We start from the raw sequence: 19469 nt of genomic DNA, 5'->3' as shown, positions 1-19469 counted from the left end.
GTATGTATGCTGTGGTGGTGGAAAAACAGAATTTGTTAGCCAATTCCATTGAAGCTTTCATGTGGACGATCATACGAGTCATATTAACCATTTGTATGATTGAACAAGTGCGCCATCGTGTGGTACGAATATATAAACTGTAGCTAGAGTATGACAAATTAGTGAGATATAAATGTACAGAAGACATGGTAATCTACAGTTTAAAATATCTTTATTGTTGGGGTGATTCAGTTCATTTATCCTACAGCATATGTCATTTTGGTACACATATTAAGCTTATCACACAAGGCATGAAAACATGAGACATTGAAATTGGGTGAATGCATTTGCATGACATCAAATAACCGTCTGCACTTTGGTCTAATTTAGAAACAAATAAAAGGCAGATAAAACATGACCTGTAAGGTCTCTGAGATGCTCTCCTCTACCCTTCAATGTGCCCCATCACTGCCAACTTCCCCACACTGAAAGCGGACAAAGTCCAGAACTCGTGCCCCCTGCTCCGTCAGGTACTGTGCCACTGTCCTACTAGGGTCAGGGAGGAAGGATTGGGGCAGCAGGCGTGTCTCCGCATCCCCACAGGGCAGGTCATCCATATTGCCCAGGGATACGGGGGCCTCTCCCACTACGTGCTGCCCTAGCTTCCTCCCCAGGGTGTCCTGCGCCCCGTCCTTGCCCCCCTGGAACACCACGAGGGCGCCGTATCGCCCCATGGCCATATCAGACTGACCCGCCACACCACCGTGGATGTAGGAGCCGATATGCCAGCCTGCAGGGATACCAACCGTCACCGCCCGCCTCACTGACATGTTCTCACCCAGACGACCTGACAGGGGACGGGACAGGAAATTACAACTTCACTATCAGAGTAGTCTTCAATTTCCAAATAATGCTGCAGAGAGGTTATTAAAGCTCAAATTCAATGAGAGCATCTTAATATTGATAAGAGTCTACTAAATTATTAAATGGCTATTTGTATTACTCACTCACCTATTGTAAGGGCCAGCTGATCAGCCAGAGAAGCACCTTCACCCAAGTTCAATTTCGAGAGGTCCTCTGCTGCCAGGAGACTCTGAAACCAACAAAGATAAATGCAGTTTTAAGTATTCCAACATGTATACTAGGGTGATGTGGCTACTGAGTGGGGGATGGTGTGGTAATGTGTCATACCTTCACATATCCAGTTTGGCCCTGGTTTTTACTGCTGTGGTGAGCCATGGTGGCGAACGCCACATCCTTCACCAGCTGTTGGAACTTCTCATTACGGGCAACAAAGTCTGTCTCACAGTTCACCTGTAACACACACAGACGTGGAGGACATTGAGATACAAATACTTCTGATCATTTTTACATTTGATCAAACTAAACAAATGAAGATGACTGTTAAAGCAGGTATTATTCAACTTGAATATTGTATGCAGACTGCATCAAGGAGGATGAGTGATAGGATCTCATTGAGTGAATGAGATCTGCTTACCTCTACCATGACTGCAGCTTTGTCTCCTACAAACAGACCAATCAGCCCCTCTTTGGCCCTCCTCCCCTCCAGCTTGCTGGCCTTGCTCCAGCCTTCTTTCTGGGCCTGCTCATGTAACCAGCGCTCTGCCTTGGTTGGAGAAAAACATTACACACATTATCCTAAATATACACTACATTTAAGTCAGCAGCTGCCCCAATCCTGATCCAGGAGGCCTGCATTGTGTGCAAGCACTGCAGGGCAGGCTTTTGTTCCAACCAAGCACTAATTTACCAGATTGAAAAGTACTAAAACCATATTTGTTATTGTTGGGCTGGAACAAATCCTGCACCTCTTACACATCCATCCCTGCCCTGCTCAGCAAGCAAAACTGTACTGAAAGAAGCAATGTTTACCTTTGTGATGTCATTATCACATTTCTCCAATGCTTTTTTGCAGTTAATGAATGTGTAGCCAGTACTTTTGCGTAGTTTCATAAGGAGAGCTTTCTCTGCAGCAAGAACTGGAAATCCTGTGTGTAAAGACTGTGCATGATGAACGGTGCAGACCTGGGGTGGACAAGAAATTAGATTATCGAACGTTACATTTCAGTGAAGCCATCATCATTGCTAACAGATTAAATCAAATGTCCAAGATGACCTCTGGTCCTGGGAATATATTTCAATTCACTGTGATGTTGCCAACAACACTCAAAGGCTAGCTGCAGAAAATTGAATACTTTAACGTTCTTGTCCCATACGTGGTTAGCTAGGCTAGGTACTGGAAGCTAGCTAGCTTCAAATCAACAGCTGACAGCAGCTTCAGAAAGCACAAGCAGAAAAAAAAATGCTGGATGCCAGCGCACCCTTTTCTTGCCTACCTTTGAGAACTCTGTTCTGATTGATCTGAAAACATACGTTAATGCCATTCTTGGATTTTTTTTTATATATTCAAACCTCGATATTTCTCCTTATGAAAGCCGGAATGTCATTGAACTTAGCCGGGTAAGGCAAAGGAACATGGACAAACTTGAGCCAGGAAATGTAGCTATAAACGTTTGTTTAGCGCCATCTAACGTACTGGAATGCCTACCACACTGAGCCTACAATAGTTCGAAGGGGCTTCACTTCGGTGTAGAATGTATGTATACAAATAAATAAAAATCAGGGACGCAACTTTCACTGGACCACCCGCTGTATGACTCCCACCCGCTACTGCAAGAACTTGTCCCTTAGGCTTTTGTGATGCAGCTCACTTGCCAGCAATTTTTCACCATATAGGGAATGTCAAAAGCGTAAAAATAACTTAAGAAATTGTTTAAATTACCAGAGATTCTCACATGGCCGTTATATTAGGCTATCTGTATTACAGGGCTATATCAGCCAATATGCTATAAGTAGTTTGAAGAAAGCAGAGATGGAGAGACTTACACTTTCTCTAGAGCTATTTTTATAGCATACCTTTTAGGAGTGGGAATATTTTCAGAAGCATAAATATGGGTGATCAATATGTTAGGACTATTTCTATACAGTGTAGTAAACTATTTAAGAAGTACATTTCCTTGGAAAGATAACTGATTTTCTGCCCATCCATAGGCTATAGCCTACTCTATTTTATTGAGACCACACGCGAACCCGATCTCGCAGGTATGGCTACTGAATTTGAAGCAGCAATAACGACGAGAGCGACTTTGGCTGCGTTTAGCATAGGACTATATGCACAGGCAGTACACAACACTGCTCATCAGGCCTTAGCAGGATCAGATGGTGACAGGAGTCCCAGCAGGGTCAGACAGCCAGAGATGACCATTCTATGGAGCTCATTTGAATTTTGCAGTATATTAACAATATCAGTGAATGATAAAAAAAAGTTACATCATTGAATTGATGGGTAGACCTCCAGTAGCTACAGGACAGCAGCTTTAGCTTAAAGCTACAGTCTGGGATCAAGGAATAATGCCTCCTCTTAGGAGGATCAGATGGCCACAGGGGTGTCAGCAGGGTCAGGCAGCCAGGGAAGACCAGTCTGTGATGGAGCTGAGGTGAATCTTTGCAGATACACTTTATTTTCTCTGTGCAGCAAACAATAATAGACAAGCCAGCTATTTAAGGCACTTGGACAAACCTCCAAAGTTGATTTCCAAACTGTATCAAGGGTTGATAGCTTTTCCCTATGACACAAAACATGTAAAACAAAAATGTGAGGAAGACCTGGTATTGATGATGAATGGATACAGATATGTTTGAATGCCCAGTCATGTTCATATCATCTCAGGCATCAATTACTGCAGTTTAAGACCATTCATAGAATGTACTTTATTCCAGTGAAACTGAATATCATGCACTCAGAAATGGCATTCCTCTGCTGGAGGTGTAAAACACCAAATGGGACATATTTGCGTATGTGTCACGCCCTGGCCATAGATAGGCTTTTATTCTTGGTTATTTTGGTTAGGCTAGGGTGTGACTAGGGTGGGCATTCTATGTTCATTTTCTATGTTTTGTATTTCTTTGTTGTTCGGGTGTGGTTCTCAATCAGAGGCAGCTGTCTATTGTTGTCTCTGATTGAGAACCATACTTAGGTAGCTTTTTCCCACATGGGTCTTGTAGGTAGTTGATTTCTGTTTAGTGTTTTTTATTTTTTATTTATTTTTTTATATATTTTTTTTTCTCTCTTCTTTTCTCTCTTCCCCCCCCCCCCCCCCCCCCCCCCAATTGGAGGTGTACCTTCAAACTCAGTGCCTCTTTGCTTGATATCAATTTCCAAACGCCTGAAGGTACCACGTTCATCTGTACAAACAATAGTACGCAAGTATAAACACCATGGGACCACGTAGCCATCATACCGCTCAGGAAGGAGACACATTCTGTCTCCTGGAGATGAACGTACTTTGGTGTGAAAAGTGCAAATCAATCCCAGATCAACAGCAAATGCCCTTGTAAAGATGCTGGAGGAAACAGGTACAAAAATATCTATATCCACAGTAAAACGAGTCCTATATCGACATAACCTGAAAGGCCGCTCAGAAAGGAAGAAGCCACTGCTCCAAAACCGCCATAAAAAAAAGCCAGACTACGGTTTGCAAATGCACATGGGGTCAAAGATCGTACTTTTTGGAGAAAGGTCCTCTGGTCTGATGAAACAGAAATAGAACTGTTTGGCCATAATGGCAGAGGCTTGCAAGCCGTAGAACACCATCCCAACTGTGAAACACGGGGGCAGCATCATGTTGTGGGGATGCATTGCTGCAGAAGGAACTGGTGCACTTCACAAAATAGATGGCATCATGAGAAAGTAAAAGTATGCGGCTATATTGAAGCAACATCTCAAGACATCAGTCATGGTCACAAATGGGTCTTCCAAATAGACAATGATCCCAAGCATACTTCCAAAGTTGTGGTAAAATGGCTTAAGGACAACAAAGTCAAGGTATTGGAGTGGCCATCACAAAGCCCTGACCTCAATCCTATAGAAAATTTGTCGGCAGAATTGAAAAAGCATGTGTGAGCAAGGAGGCCTACAAACCTGACTCAGTTACACCAGCTCTGTCAGGGGGAATGGGCCAAAAACATTCACCCAACTTATTGTGGGAAGCTTGTGGAAGGCTACCGGAAATGTTTGACACAAGTTAAACAATTTAAAGGCAATGCTACCAAATACTAATTGAGTGTCTGTAAACTTCTGACCCACTGGGAATGTGATGAAAGAAATAAAAGCTGAAATAAATCAACCTCAACTATTCTTCTGACATTTCACATTCTTAAAATAAAGTTGTGATCCTAACTGACCTAAGACAGAGAATTTTTACTAGGATTAAATATCAGGAATTGTGAAAAACTGAGTTAAAATGTAGTTGGCCAAGGTGTATGTAAACTTCTGACTTCTGCTGTATGTATCACTAGATTTGATTTATTACAAGATTAAGGGTATACTGGGCAACTTTCATAAGGTCTGGTTGCCTTATACGGAATTCAGTACGAATAAAGGAGTCCGTATTGAAAACATGCCCACGTCAGGGGAGATAACTATTAAGGAAATCCATAGCTGCTGGGCTGCTCAGTCCTGGCCCTGGGGGTCTGCTGTCTTGTGGGTTGTCACTCTGGCCTTTGCCTAACACACCCAAAACGAATTAAATACATTTTTCATTTAGATCTTAAAGTTTTTTTTTATGATGGTAAAAACTGTCTGAAAGAAATCTGCCTAATGTATTGAATTATCAATACATTAGCCAGTTAATAGGAAGTGTCCAACTCTATTCTAAGCAATTCACCTTGTTAGTCAGTTAGTTAGAATAGTTTATCATCCGTTTGTAAAGTACTCCTTTGTTTATTGGCTCTAAGCCTAGTTAAATTGTATATGAACTCTACCAAAATGAGCCAAAAGCTTAGCACATTATAGTTATTTCATGTCAACAAAAGCAGGGTGTAAACTGTTCTCTCTTGTTCATTTTCTCTATCTTGCTCCACACCCTGCAAGGGCCGTCGTGATGAGAAGTACAACTCTCAGAACAAGTGCCACTGCAACTCGAAGTGCTCCCAGTATGACAACTGCTGCAATGACTATGCAGCCGTCTGTAATGGTGAGAGGGTACTGTGGCATTCTGATCTGGAGGCATGAAAACAAAACCATGTCCCTGAAACATATCCCACTGTCTACTACACCTAGGCGCAGTTCATTTGAATCTGTTATTAGTTTGAGCTGGCCTTTTTTACATCCCGGGCAATTATCCACAACTGGTGAAATTCACATAGTGGTCAAGGTCGATCACAGTTGACCATACAGATACTCCTGCATCATATCTGAAAGAGTCCTTACTACACAACCTTTGTGAACAAAATCAAAATGAACATACCGGCTCAATATTAGACCAGTCAGCTATTCACCTTGCTGTGGGCCATAGGATGGTTCACTAGTGTTTGAATCAGAGTGCCCTCAGTCTTTTACAGCAGGATGTGTGTTTGGCCAGTAGAGGTCATTGTTGTGTAATGTAAATTGTCACTAATCATGCAAGTCACAACAATCTTCAATAGGCTCCTTATGTGAAACACAGGACTCAGCAGTTCATACCACTTTTAGACATTATTGTTCAAATGTAAATTTAAGCTAAAACATATTAATTATGACTTCTCTTCTAAGCACCCGCTCCAGGATTGTCCTGCCAGGGCCGCCGTGGGGAGAAATACAACTCTCAGAACAAGTGCCACTGCAACACCAAGTGAAGAGATCACAACAACTGCTGCAGCGACTACACCTCCCTACGTGGAAATGGCTTCATTGTTACTCAAACTGTTACACCAAATTGATTACAACCCTGGTACTGTATTTGTCCTGTAGTACATTATAATGAGTTAATGACCCACAACAACATCGAAATTACCTATGAAATGTTAAAACAATGTCATTACTTCTCTGTGCTACAACAGTACAATGATTATTCATGTAAACTGTTCCCCATGGTTCTGATACTGTATGTTCTATGGGTGGTAGGCTATTTTAGGTTCTATGGGTAGCAGTCCCTAAAATAAAGTGCTCCTTTCCTGTGTCTGTTATGCTCTGGTGGTGGAGATACCGGCAGTAACATCACTGATCCAGTCTCTGTCTAAATCTCTGTATGCTCTGGACTCCAACAAGCCCTCTGCGTCAGAGCTGATCATTGACTCCCAGGCCAGAGTGCCCGTCTCCCAGACCTGCTCCCAGAACGACCTTTGTTCTCTTATTCCTCTCTTCCTCTGTCTCTTATGTTATTTTTTCTCTCTCACTATATCTTCACCCCTCTTTCTGTCACTGTCCAACCTCCCCCTTCTCTCTGCCCCTTGTTCTATTTCTTTCTCTCTCTCTGACCTATATCCTGACTGTGTTGTCTTCCATCCAGGCTGTTCCAGTTCCTGGACGAGGCATCTCTGTTCTCCAAGCCGTCATATGTTAGAGGGCCTCCCGAGAGGCGCAGCGGTCTAAGGCACTGCATCGCAGTGCTAGAGGCGTCACTACAGACCCGGGTTCGCCTGTTCATACCACGATCATCCAAAAGGTGAGGTCAGTACAAGTGCATCAAAGCTGGGACCGAGAGATTGAAAAACAGCTTATATCTCAAGGCCATCCGACTGTTAAACAGCTATCACTAACTCAGAAGGGCTGCTACCTAAATTGAGACCCAATCACAGGACTCTTTAATAAATTGATCACTTTAAAGTCACTTTAAACAAGGCCACTTTAATAATGTTTACATATTTTACATTACTCATATCACGTGTATATTTAGATTGATTGTTAGATTACTTGTTGATATTACTGCACTGTCGGAACTAGAAGCACAAGCATTTCGCTACACTCGCATTAACATCTGCTCACCATGTGTATGTGACCAATAAAATTGTATTTGAATTTGATTTACAAGTAGGCTGTAATTGTGAATAAGAATGTGTTTTTATCCGACTTGCTTAGTTAAATAAAAAAACAAAAATATGCTGCCTTCATGGCCCTGCAGGACAACTACAAGAGGAACATAGACACCACTGAGGACTTTACCCCCCAGCAGCTGGCTGAGTAGGACGCCTTCCTGAGGGAGACCATGTTCAACTGAGTTGGGCAGAGAGCTCGCCCTTCACCAAGAGTATTTACAGTGCCTAATGAAAGTCTACACACCCCTTGCACAGTCTTCGCATTTTGCTACCGTTGTACACAACCTACTCTACATTTCCAAAGTCAAAGAAAAATGATAGAAAATGTTCCTAATTAATCAAATCAAATTGTATTTGTCACATGCGCCGAATACAACAGGCATTGGCACCTTACAGGGAAATTCTTACTTACTTAGTCTGGGTAGCCCTTTGATTAGCTGTTCAGGAGTCTTATGGCTTGGGGGTAGAAGCTGTTTAGAAGCCTCTTGGACCTAGACTTGGCGATCCGGTACCGCTTGCCGTGCAGTAGCAGAGAGAACAGTCTATGACTAGGGTGGCTGGAGTCTTTGACAATTTTTAGGGCTTTCCTCTGACACTGCCTGGTATAGAGGTCCTGGATGGCAGGAAGCTTGGACCAGTGATGTACTGGGCCGTACGCACTACCCTCTATAGTGCCTTGTGGTCGGAGGCTGAGCAGTTGCCATACCAGGCAGTGATGCAACCCGTCAGGGTGCTCTCGATGGTGCAGCTGTAAAGTATTTTGAGGATCTGAGGACCCATGCCGAATCAGTAACCAGTGTGACCTGACCTCCTCCCCAGGATGCTATGGCTCAGAGGAGAAGTTCCTCCATGACCTGAAGATGATGTGGTTCGACCTCTACTCCTGCTACCCTGGCAAGATGGACTCCAGCGGCTTCGAGCAGGTCTGTGTGTGTACTTGTGTGTGTATGGGTATGTAGTGTGTGTGTATGTGGTGTGTATGTAGGAGTGTGTGTGTTCATAAAGTGTATATTTGCTATTGTAGGGGAGATTAAGTGTGGGAAGATATCTGGCTTCCACAACTGGCTCCAGTTCTACCGGCTGGAGAAACAGGGTCTGATTGACTACTACAGCCATAGCTTTGACAGACCTGTAAGCACCAAATAAACCATCACAATCACGACACAACTCTGTAATCGTAACACAAAGTCTCCAACAAAATAAGATTTGACTGAGATCTCTCTCAATTTCTCTTGCTCTCTCTCTTGCTCTCTCTCTCTCTCTCTCTCTCTCTCTCTCTCTTTCACTCACTCAATTCAATTCAAGGGGCATGATTGGCTTGGGAAACATATGTTAACATTGCAAAGCAAGTGAAGTAGATCATGTACGAAAGTGAAATAAACAGTAAAAATGAACAGTAAACATTACACTCACAGAAGTTCCAAAAGAATAAAGACATTACAAATGTTGTAATTGTCACGTTCGTCGTAAGGATCGGACCAAGGCGCAGCGTGGTATGCGTACATTCTTCTTTATTAAAGAAAGAACACTGACCAAACTAACCCTCGGTGGTGGCTCCGGTTCTGGATGCGCCTTATGCTGATCCCTCTGCCTTTGTAGAACCAGACCGTGGATCATCTCTGGAGGCCCCGGACTGGGAATCATCGCTGGAGACCCCGGACTGGGGACCGTCGCTGGAAACCCCGGGCTGGGGACCGTTGCTGGAAACCCCGGGCTGGGGACTGTCGCTGGAAACCCCGGGCTGGGGACCGTCGCTGGAGGCTCCGGGCTGGGGACAGCCGCTGGAGGCTTCGGACTGGGATCCATCGCTGGAGGCTCCGGACTGGGGTCCGTCGCTGGAGGCTCCGGACTGGGGAGCGTCGCTGGAGGCTCCGGACTGGGGATCGTCGCTGGAGGCTCCGGACTGGGGATCGTCGCTGGAGGCTCCGGACTGGGAATCGTCGCTGGAGGCTCCGGACTGGGAATCGTCGTTGGAGGTTCCGGACTGTGACCCGTCATTGGAGGTTCCGGACTGTGGCCCATCGTAGGAGGTTCCAGACTGTGGCCAGTCGTTGGAGGTTCTGTACTGTGAAACGTCACCGGAAGCTCTGGACTGTGGAGGCACACTTGATACCTGGTGCGTGGTGCTGGCACTGGTGGTACCGGGCTGAAGACACGCACCTCAGGGCGAGTGCGAGGAGCAGGAACAGGACGTACTGGACTCTGGAGGCGCATTGGAGGCCTGGTGTGTGGGACCGGTACAGGTGGTACCGGGCTGGTGACACGCACCTCAGGGTGAGTGCGGGGAGGAGACACAGTACGTACTGGACTGTGGAGGCGCACTGGAGGCCTGGTGCGTGGTGCCGGCACTGGTGGTACCGGGCTGGTGACACGCACCTCAGGGCGAGTGCGAGGAGCAGGAACAGGACGTACTGGACTCTGGAGGCGCACTGGAAGCCTGGAGCGTAGAGCTGGCACAATGCATCCTGGCTGGATGCCCATTCTAGCCCGGCAAATGCGAGGAGCTGGAATAGAGCGCACCGGGCTGAAGACACACACCTCAGGGTGAGTGCAGAGAGGAGGCACAGGACGTACTCGACTGTGGAGGTTCACTGGACACCTGATGCATGGGACCGGTACAGGTGACACCGGGCTGATGACACGCACCTCAGCACGCACGCTCTGCAGCGTTCTCAATGCTAGCACCTCTCTCCGGAATCTCTGAGATTTTGAACTCCTCATCTGACTCCCTGACTGGCTCTGGTTCGCTCCTCGGCTCCGCCGACTGCTCCATGTGCCCCCCAAAAATTTTTGGGGGGTGTCTGGTATAACTCCTCGTAACGTCGCCGTTCCGCTTTCGCTGCCTCTATTTCCTCCTTCGGAAGGCGATACTCCCCAGCCTGCATCCAGGGTCCTGCTCCATCCAGGATCTCCTCCCAGGTCCATTCCTCCTGAACACGCTGCTTGGTCCATTTTTGGTGGGTTCTTCTGTCACGTTCGTCGTAAGGATCGGACCAAGGAGCAGCGTCGTATGCGTACATTCTTCTTTATTAAAGAAGGAACACTGACCAAACTAACAAAATAACAAAACGAACGAAATGTGAAGCTAATATGAATAGTGCAGACAGGCAACTAAACATAGAACACGAACCCACGAACACAAAAGGGAAAATGGCTACCTATATATGATCCCCAATCAGAGACAACGATAAACAGCTGCCTCTGATTGGGAACCATATCAGGCCACCATAGACATACAAATACCTAGACCTACAAAACCCTAGACAATACAAAAACTAGCATACCTACCCTCGTCACACCCTGACCTAACCACAATATAAAGAAAACAGAGATATCTAAGGTCAGAGCGTGACAGTATTATGTATATATACAGTGTTGTAACGATGTGCAAATGGTTAAAGTACAAAAGGGAAAATAAATGAACATCAATATGGGTTGTATTTACAATGGTGTTTGTTCTTCACTGGTTACCCTTTTCTTGTGGCAACAGATCACAGATATTGCTGCTGTGATGGCACACTGTGGTATTTCACCCAGTAGATATGGGAGTTTATCAAAGTCGGGTTTGTCTTCGAATTCTTTGTGAATCTTTGTAATCTGAGGGAAATATGTGTCTCTAATATGGTCATACATTTGGCAGGAGGTTGGGAAGTTGTCACGGCTGACTAGGTGTGTAGATAGGAATCAGGCGCAGAGTGCAGAGGTCCAGGGGAAAGATGCACTTTAATGCGGCATCAAAAGTAAATGCCCAAACACGCAGGGCGCAAAATATTGACCAACCCAAAACAACGGGTAACACGGTCCAGAGCACAAACAACACCAACGACACAAACGTGAACATCAAAATAATCCCGCACAACAAAGGGGTGGGTTCCACACGCTAAATAGGCAATCAAATCATCACACAAAATAGGAACAGGTGTAACTCATGAGACAAAACTAACCGAAAAGAAAAAGGGATCGGTGACGGCTAGTAGGCGACGACTGCCGAGCACCACCCGAACAGGCGGGTGAGCTAACTTCGGGGGGGAGTCGTGACAGAAGGGCTCTCAGTTTCCACCTCATTTTAAGGGCAGTGTGCACTTAGCCTGTCTTCTCTTGAGAGCCAGGTCTGCCTACGGCGGCCTTTCTCAATAGCAAGGCTATGCTCACTGAGTCTGTACATAGTCAAAGCTTTCCTTAAGTTTGGGTCAGTCACAGTGGTCAGGTATTCTGCCACTGTGTACTCTCTGTTTAGGGCCAAATAGCATTCTAGTTTGCTCTGTTTTTTTATTCATTCTTTCCAATGTGTCAAGTAATTATCTTTTTGTTTTCTCATGATTTGGTTGGGTATAATTGTGTTGCTGTCCTGGGGATCTGTGGGGTCTGTTTGTGTTTGTGAACAGAGCCCCTGGACCAGCTATCTCAGGGGACTCTTCTCCAGGTTCATCTCTCTGTAGGTGATGGCTTTGTTATGGAAGGTTTGGAAATCGGTTCCTTTTAGGTGGTTGTAGAATTTAATGGCTCTTTTCTGGATTTTGAAAATTAGTGGGTATCAGCCTAATTCTGCTCTGTATGCATTATTTAGTGTTTTACATTGTACACAGAGGATATGTTTTGCATAATTCTGTATGCAAAGTCTCAATTTGGTGTTTGTCCCATTTTGTGATTTCTTGGTTGGTGAGCAGACCCCAGACCTCACAACCATAAATGGCAATGGGTTCTGTAACTGATTCATGTATCTTTAGCCAGATCCTAATTTGTATGTCGAATTTTATCTTCCTTTTGTTCACTCTCTTTCTAAGTGGACTTCCTACCCTGATGTTCTTGGGATGCAGTTTACGTGGGATGGCTACTTCAAGCAGGTTGGTTCTGCCATCATTGGCTGCAGTTCTGAGTTCGAGTTGGCCATCTACAGTCTTTGCTATATCACCCGTCCAGGGAAACAGCGAGTACTCTTTGTGTGTGTGTGTGTCAATTATTTTTCATTATCTACCAAAGATGATGTACACACTATTCAAAGCCATTGCTGTTCTCCATTTCCATCCATTTTGGACCGTGTGTCCCATTATGTCTCATTATGCTTGTGTACTGTATATGTGTGTTTCTGCTTGTTGCCATTTAGTGTTATGATTTCATCTGGTTTTCTATGTCCAGGTGTAAACAGAGCCTGGGAGGGAAGCCACTGGTGATCCAGACCTACACCTGGGAACACTCCTCCTATGGGAATGGGAAGAAGTACATTGGCTCCGCCTTCCCTGCCATGCCCTAGAACTGAAGCACACAGCAGCCACTCAGCATTCAACAAGCTAGCAACAGTCTGTCAATCACATCCCGCATCAAACTCAACAATGTCCAATCTTAGTCCTGATACATAAGAGCATTTCATTATTTGTATTTGTAAATGGGTTCCATTTTTGTAAATGGGACAATTCATGTATGAATGTTTTGCGCTCACTATAAATGTATTGTATTGCAGACATTCAGCATTCAGATTGATATTTGAAGGCAAATTTCCTGTGTCAGCGGAGACTGCATTTTGTAAACACTGTATATATCTGCTCAATCGGAAATTACCTTGGCATGTCTATTGCACAATCTATAGCTTCAGCAATACATATTGAATATAGCCCTTAGTCAAGCAATGAAGAAATCTGCAGGGTATGAGAGTCCCATGCACTCCTGAGGGCATGATCAAACTATGGGCTGAAAATTGGCATTTACACGCTCCTATAGCGGGCACATGGGGACACCCCACCACTAAGAGGATGTGTGCATCTGACACAATCGCTTACTGTCTTACCCCCCCCAAAAAATAAAGCAAAAAAATAAGTAGTCTCCTGCACTCCTCACCGATAAACGAATGGAAACTAATGGAAACAAAAACACATTTAGCAGATCCAATTCTGCTTGACCTACTCCAAACAGTACCCACTAGCTAAACCTGTTCCTATCAGCTGTCCGTAAAGCCCTGTGTGTCCCACCCCAGCTGGGGGTGAGGATCTGCGTGTGTGAGGCTGCTTCCAGCTGGGATGGGGGGTCGAGTTTACCCATTCACTCATCCAGGGTGACTAACGGGATAAACTCTGGGTCTGCCGACAGGACAGGGGGACACACTTGCACCTCTGTTTAAAGAAAGTATTAGAGGAGATGGATCTGCCTTAGATCCCATTGTCCCCCGGTGTGTGTGCGTCCGTGCCAAGTGAGAACACAAGGCCAGTCACTTCATACAAAAACCACGTCTTTCAGGAATTCATCTGATTTGGGCCTCAATAAATGGGCTGAGTCTCACATCGATCTGACAATAACGATACGCTCTGTGAGTAATTTCCCCAGGTCAGTTTTGTCAGACCATATTACATTTTCTGGCCCGGCGACTCTGAAAAGTAGAAGAGTAAATGTCCTCTCTTTTTATACCCGAAATGGAATCAAATTAAACCACAGTGGGGCGAGTGGGAGAAAAAGATTCAATTGTTCCTTTTGTCGCTCTCACAACTTCATAATCGAATTATAGCTGGCCACCCGCCAACCCCCACCACAGATAGCCCCCCAAATGGGCTCCCCCTGGCAGATATAGTAGCCACCTGACTTTTGTTTTGTAATTATATTATCCCGCTCTCTTTAGCGTGTCGTGGCTAATGGCTGAGCGGGATGGTCCAGCTGCACATGCAGAAACAAAGCTGCTTACGGGGCCAGACAATAGGCTCGTGGAAAAGGGACGCCTGAAGGCGGTCGGCCAATGAGCACGCACCGCAGGGGGCAAACGGGGGGTTTAGGGAAGGGTTAAGAGGGTTTGGGGTGTAGCTGGGGGGTGTCTATTTTTGTGGCCCCGTGGAGTGGCCTCATCAATGGGATGGTTGGTATAAGGACACATGGTCCAGATCACCAGAACGTTTAGGGCTTAGGTTGGAGGGAGGTTCAAGTGTGGCTCAATGTAACTTCCAAGCTGATGAGGGACCATGAAACTCAGAGTAACTTTCATTCTCTGGAGGTCTGTTTGTCTTTCTGAACGCTCAATAATAAACAATATGATCAGCCTATTGTCCTCCCTACTCAAAACATCACAAGTATTTGGAGAGAATGTCAGTGATGGGATGGTTGGGCCCACAAGTATTACATAAAGAGGTGAATGTGATATGTTATTCTCAAATAAATTGTCATTTAAAAAAAAAAAATTAATCTATTGCACATTGTAATAGCATCATTTCTGATACGTGATATTGTGAATAAAAGTGTTTACAACTTGATTATAGTTGCACATGCAGTCTTTCCAGACAAATTGCAACACCCAACCCCCCACCAACACACACACACATGTAAGTGCTCTCTCCTCATTCCCAACCAGGGTATCAAGATTTATCATAGGACTCCCTGTCTGACAGATGGACACAGCCCCCTCTCCCTACTGTAACTGAAAACAGGAGCGCTGGGGATTCAGGAAGAGGTTGTGTGCCTGTGTGTGTTTGTGTGTGTGTGTGTGTGTGTGTGGGGGGGGGGGGTTCTGATTTCTGCAGCTGAAACTGCTGCCCTCTCAAGCAAACATACAAACATACCGACGCAAGGCAAGGTGAGGAGGGAGAGTCCTTAGGGGTCAATGTTAGGTCAGGTGAGAATACAAGTGCATCTGAGCCGCTAGCAGATAGTTACTGAACGAGAAAAAAGGGGGAAGAGGAAAGAAGTATGAGCCATCTGTCAGAAAAGTTCATAGTGCATGACCAACACCAAGGGGACTAAGGCACATGACAGCAATCATATCTACCTCTTTACCACTTGTGGAATAGGGATATTTCTCCCCCTTTAATGTTGCTCCAGTTATATTTTGCTCCAGATAAATTGAAATGTGTGAAAATTAAAGAGAACAAAAAAAATGATGAATTGGATGTGAGAAAAGTGGCAGCTTGTCTTCATATCTAAATGGCATATGTTTATTTTTGTCTTGTTTTGTGTCACCCATAGTTTGCTTTTGAGTCTGCCGAAGTGAGGCTATTCCCACTCTGGGGAAGAGCAAGGCCTGGCTCAGTTATTTCCATTCTGGGTTGCAGGTGTGGAGTAGGACAGGCATTGACCCAGAGGGAGAGGGAGAGGAATGGGGTGGTGGGGGTGGTGGGGTCGGCTGGGGAGTGTGAGACACATCCGTTGGGTGCACAGACAGTCCCCCCATCCAACCCTCACTCACTGCTCCCTCCAGCATGAGCACATGTGATTCTTTCTCTCATGGGACAGTAGCACTTCCCTCCATCTCTCTCTATCTTTCTCTCACACAATCACACGCACACTGTGTATCTATTGAGATACAGAGATGAACATACCCTTTAAAAGCATAATTGTAAAATAATTCACAGAATGAGGAAATGAAATGCTCTGTATAACCCACATAATTAGAATCTTTATATTTCTATGGTATAACCTACCTACTTGTAGAGTTGGCTAAATTAGTAGGCCAACTTGCTACACAAATAACAGCCCACCTGTAGCTAGATGACCTGTCTCCATTCAGTTAGTTTGTTCTGTCTTTCACCTCAGGACTTCTCTATGCAGGCGCCGCGCCTGTCCCGTCTCGTGAGGGGTGTCTCTGGAGCCCTATTTAATTAGCGTAATTGGGTGCAATGAGCTCACGCCCGACGCAAATATCGGTTCAGCAAACGCGGATGTATGAATTACGGGGGAATGGCGCAAACACCTGCTCACGCGCAACCGCAAGCTGTCACAATCGGTTAAGCTCGCAGAGCATCTCACTCTACGCTAAAGTTGCACTGCTTATTTGTTGATACAGACTGATAATACAAATTGTACAAATAAAACTATTGCAACTATGACCATGTTCTAATGTAGTGCCGCAATAATGTTATGGGCCATAAGAGCTTAGGCCTGCAGGCTCTCAATCTAATTAAAACGATTTTGTTTCACACGCACGAACGCACACACACACACACACACACACACACACGCACACGCACGCACACACACACACACACGCACAACTAGTGAACTTTTTTTGTTCATGACATTGGCCACGGGCCGGGCCACGCGCGCGCTCGAGCGCAGATGAATTGGATGCGAGAGGATGAGAGAGCGGGAGGAGGAGCCTGTCTGTCGGTTGGACGCTAAAACCCCGGGCCCCCGCAGAGTGAACTGCAGAGAGGCGTCACTCTGGGATGGAACACTGACAACTGCGAAGGAGACGCAGGGGAGAAAGTTCAAGATTGAGTGCTTTAGGCAAATTGAGGCTAAACCTGTAGGCTAAATCCGCTCAACAGCCAATAACAACGTACAGGAGGTCCTATTTCAAATATCAGGTAGGCCAACCTCATCTGTTTCATTTCGAATGAATGTCAATGTTTCTTTCCCCAAAGATCATAGTCTATTTCGAATAGCATAGGCCCATTGGAATAGTAATAATTGACTTTTCAAATATTTTAATAATATTTATGTGAAGTTGAATGTGAAATGTGAAATGTGAAATGTTGACCATTTATAAATTGGTAGGGTAGCCTAGTAGGTTATTATTTGACATGTTCTAAATGTTGGGTTAGGCCCATAGGTTATTCGACTAAATAACGGGAATGAGGCATAGGCTACAGACAGATTAATTAGATAGGCTACAAACAGATTAATAAATAGTTATCAATTTAGGATTCTTAAGAACTGCGACATGATCATTAGGCACTAGGCTGCTGTTCTTAAAATGTGCCTGGCATAATCTTAAGGGAAAACGTTAACAGGTGTAAGCCTACTTAAAGTGGCAATCAGCAGTTGAAACAATAACAAAGCCTTGTCCTCGCCCCTGTTTCTGTAAAAAGCTGACGGATGGGGCTGGAGAAATGTAACCAATCTCAAATTCATAGACAGAGCTATGAATGCAAGGACTGAGCATCTATGATATCAAAATGATAGTTTTAACCATGTTTTGAAGCTATAGAGTGTTTGTTTACATTTACTTTGTTTACAAACATTGGAGTAAAACGAACATATATTTTGGGCTCTGAAGGGGTGTGGCAGTTGAACTAAGCTCATGAGGCATTTATAACTTATATTCTTCAAGAATCAATGGGTACATATCATTAATTTATAAGTCCAAAGAATGGATGTGGCAACTGCAGATTTTCCTTTTAAATCGAAACAGGGATTATTTATCCAAAGACAACCTGAACCTGGGTTACCCCACCTGCTCAGCCTGCTTCAGAATCACTTTGGTCATCAGCTTGTTCCTAAAATGGTCATAATCATTGCTGACATAGCTGGGAAATATCTCAATAAAGAAACAACATATTTATGATATTAGGCTAATAATTGTATGAAAGTAGCCTATGCTATAGGTTATCATTCATCAAACTAAATTATGGTGTGGAATAAAAATCAATGACACACACAAAATTGTGGACAAATCACTTAAAACCTAGTTTCAAATAGGCCTATAGATCTGGGATCGGCAACAGAAATGTTTTTTTCTCCCCAAATGTTTTTTTGCCTCAACAAAAAAAAGATTTAAAGTTTTTGGTCTGTACAATCACCAGGAATTCACCAAAGTATTCCCACGAATAAAAACAGAGACGTGATTGTGTCTCAATATAATGAAGGTAATTATTAGTTGTGGTCAATTTGCAGTGTGCAAATTATTTTCCAACCCCACCACCATCCACTTCGACAAAAATCGACCCATGGCCGAATCTAGTTGCCTACCCCTGCTATAGAGGATCTAATAGGCTAAATTAAGATCATTTTCTAGAACTCCCCAAATAGATAATTTATGGGCAAACCTACAGTGAAAACTGCTAGTGAAATCTAGCCTATCATCGCCATAATCATAAAAACAATTTGTTGCAGAGTTATAAATAGATTTTTCTGAGTTCCCTGTTACTGATCCGGGAATGTAGTCTAACCTTGAGTTAATCCCATGTTGCCGCTTCATCCATGGAGGGAGCAAATCCCGCAATGGCCCAGATTGAGAGTGCATCCCGGTGTCCGTCGCAACCTAAAAGCGAGAAATTACAGAGTTTTGAAGTCCCCCGAGATCAAGTCTCCCCTCGGATGAAAATAATCCTTGTAGGCTACGCACGCTGTTTGCAGACAAACAGATTACATATGAAAGCAGCATGTTTCATGAAAATCTTAAAACATAAAATCCCTCAAATATTCAAAGAACCCCCAAAGCACTGCACCAAACCGGTAATCAAAGGCCTTAGCTTAGACAATTGATTGTGGTTCTAAGTAGATTGTAGAGTAAGCAGGCTGAAGCTAGTCCTGACCTAATCTCTCATGAACAGACAACATAAACATAAAACTAAATTACGTGAGATTTTTGTTCTGGGTCAAGTGAGATCAGTCCTGATCTAGCGCTCACCTTGAGGCTACTACAGTAGGCCACACAAGGTCATTAAAACTCATTAGGCTGTGGGATAAAACTGCTATAAATAGACTGGTCTGGTCCTCAAGACCAGCTTGGGTCAACGTCCCAGCATCAGTAGGTCTATCAGTAGAAAACTCTCTCAATTCACATCAGCTTTGGACAGGATAGACAAAACAAGTCAAAGGGTAAAGTTGTGATGAGCCTCGTTTTCTTAGTACAAAATATTTGATAAAAAGTGTATATGTTAAGGTCAGAACTATTGCTAATGTTGGTGTGTTGTTTCCAGGAG

At 44.4% G+C, this 19469-nt stretch overlaps 2 protein-coding genes across 2 annotated transcripts; one reads left to right on the top strand and one right to left on the bottom strand.

The window, feature by feature from the left end:
• Nucleotides 1-192: 192 nt before the first annotated feature.
• On the bottom strand, nucleotides 193-2475 carry LOC139369816 (Ts translation elongation factor, mitochondrial). Its single transcript, XM_071109090.1, has 6 exons — nucleotides 2337-2475; nucleotides 1873-2025; nucleotides 1478-1606; nucleotides 1171-1293; nucleotides 991-1072; nucleotides 193-826 (listed from the first exon to the last, which is right to left on the bottom strand). Exons 1-6 carry the CDS (start codon nucleotides 2382-2384, stop codon nucleotides 432-434), a joined length of 930 nt encoding a protein of 309 aa, XP_070965191.1. The 5' UTR covers nucleotides 2385-2475; the 3' UTR covers nucleotides 193-431.
• A 959-nt stretch (nucleotides 2476-3434) lies between these two features.
• LOC139369455 (endonuclease, polyU-specific) lies at nucleotides 3435-13105 on the top strand. The gene is given in 12 exon segments (XM_071108718.1): nucleotides 3435-3497; nucleotides 5933-6035; nucleotides 6605-6710; nucleotides 7002-7043; nucleotides 7045-7164; nucleotides 7320-7370; nucleotides 7898-8026; nucleotides 8028-8052; nucleotides 8652-8787; nucleotides 8879-8985; nucleotides 12639-12781; nucleotides 12991-13105. Coding segments are annotated over 12 exon segments (1140 nt in total).
• The last annotated feature ends 6364 nt before the right edge of the window (nucleotides 13106-19469 follow it).

Source organism: Oncorhynchus clarkii, chromosome 17 (genome assembly GCF_045791955.1).
Source record: "Oncorhynchus clarkii lewisi isolate Uvic-CL-2024 chromosome 17, UVic_Ocla_1.0, whole genome shotgun sequence".
NCBI lineage: Eukaryota > Metazoa > Chordata > Actinopteri > Salmoniformes > Salmonidae > Oncorhynchus > Oncorhynchus clarkii.
The sequence above is the reverse complement of the archived record's forward strand: the minus strand, read 5'-3'. Positions and strand labels throughout refer to the sequence as shown.

What these genes read in the sequence shown, in the direction of transcription:
- LOC139369816 (XM_071109090.1), bottom strand. Translation starts at nt 2,384, where the DNA reads ATGGCATTAACGTATGTTTTCAGATCAATCAGAACAGAGTTCTCAAAG. An exon ending in TCAGAACAGAGTTCTCAAAG is followed by an intron (nt 2,026 to 2,336) that starts GTAGGCAAGAAA and finishes TGTCCACCCCAG; the next exon opens with GTCTGCACCGTTCATCATGC. An exon ending in GCCAAACTGGATATGTGAAG is followed by an intron (nt 1,073 to 1,170) that starts GTATGACACATT and finishes TGTTGGTTTCAG; the next exon opens with AGTCTCCTGGCAGCAGAGGA.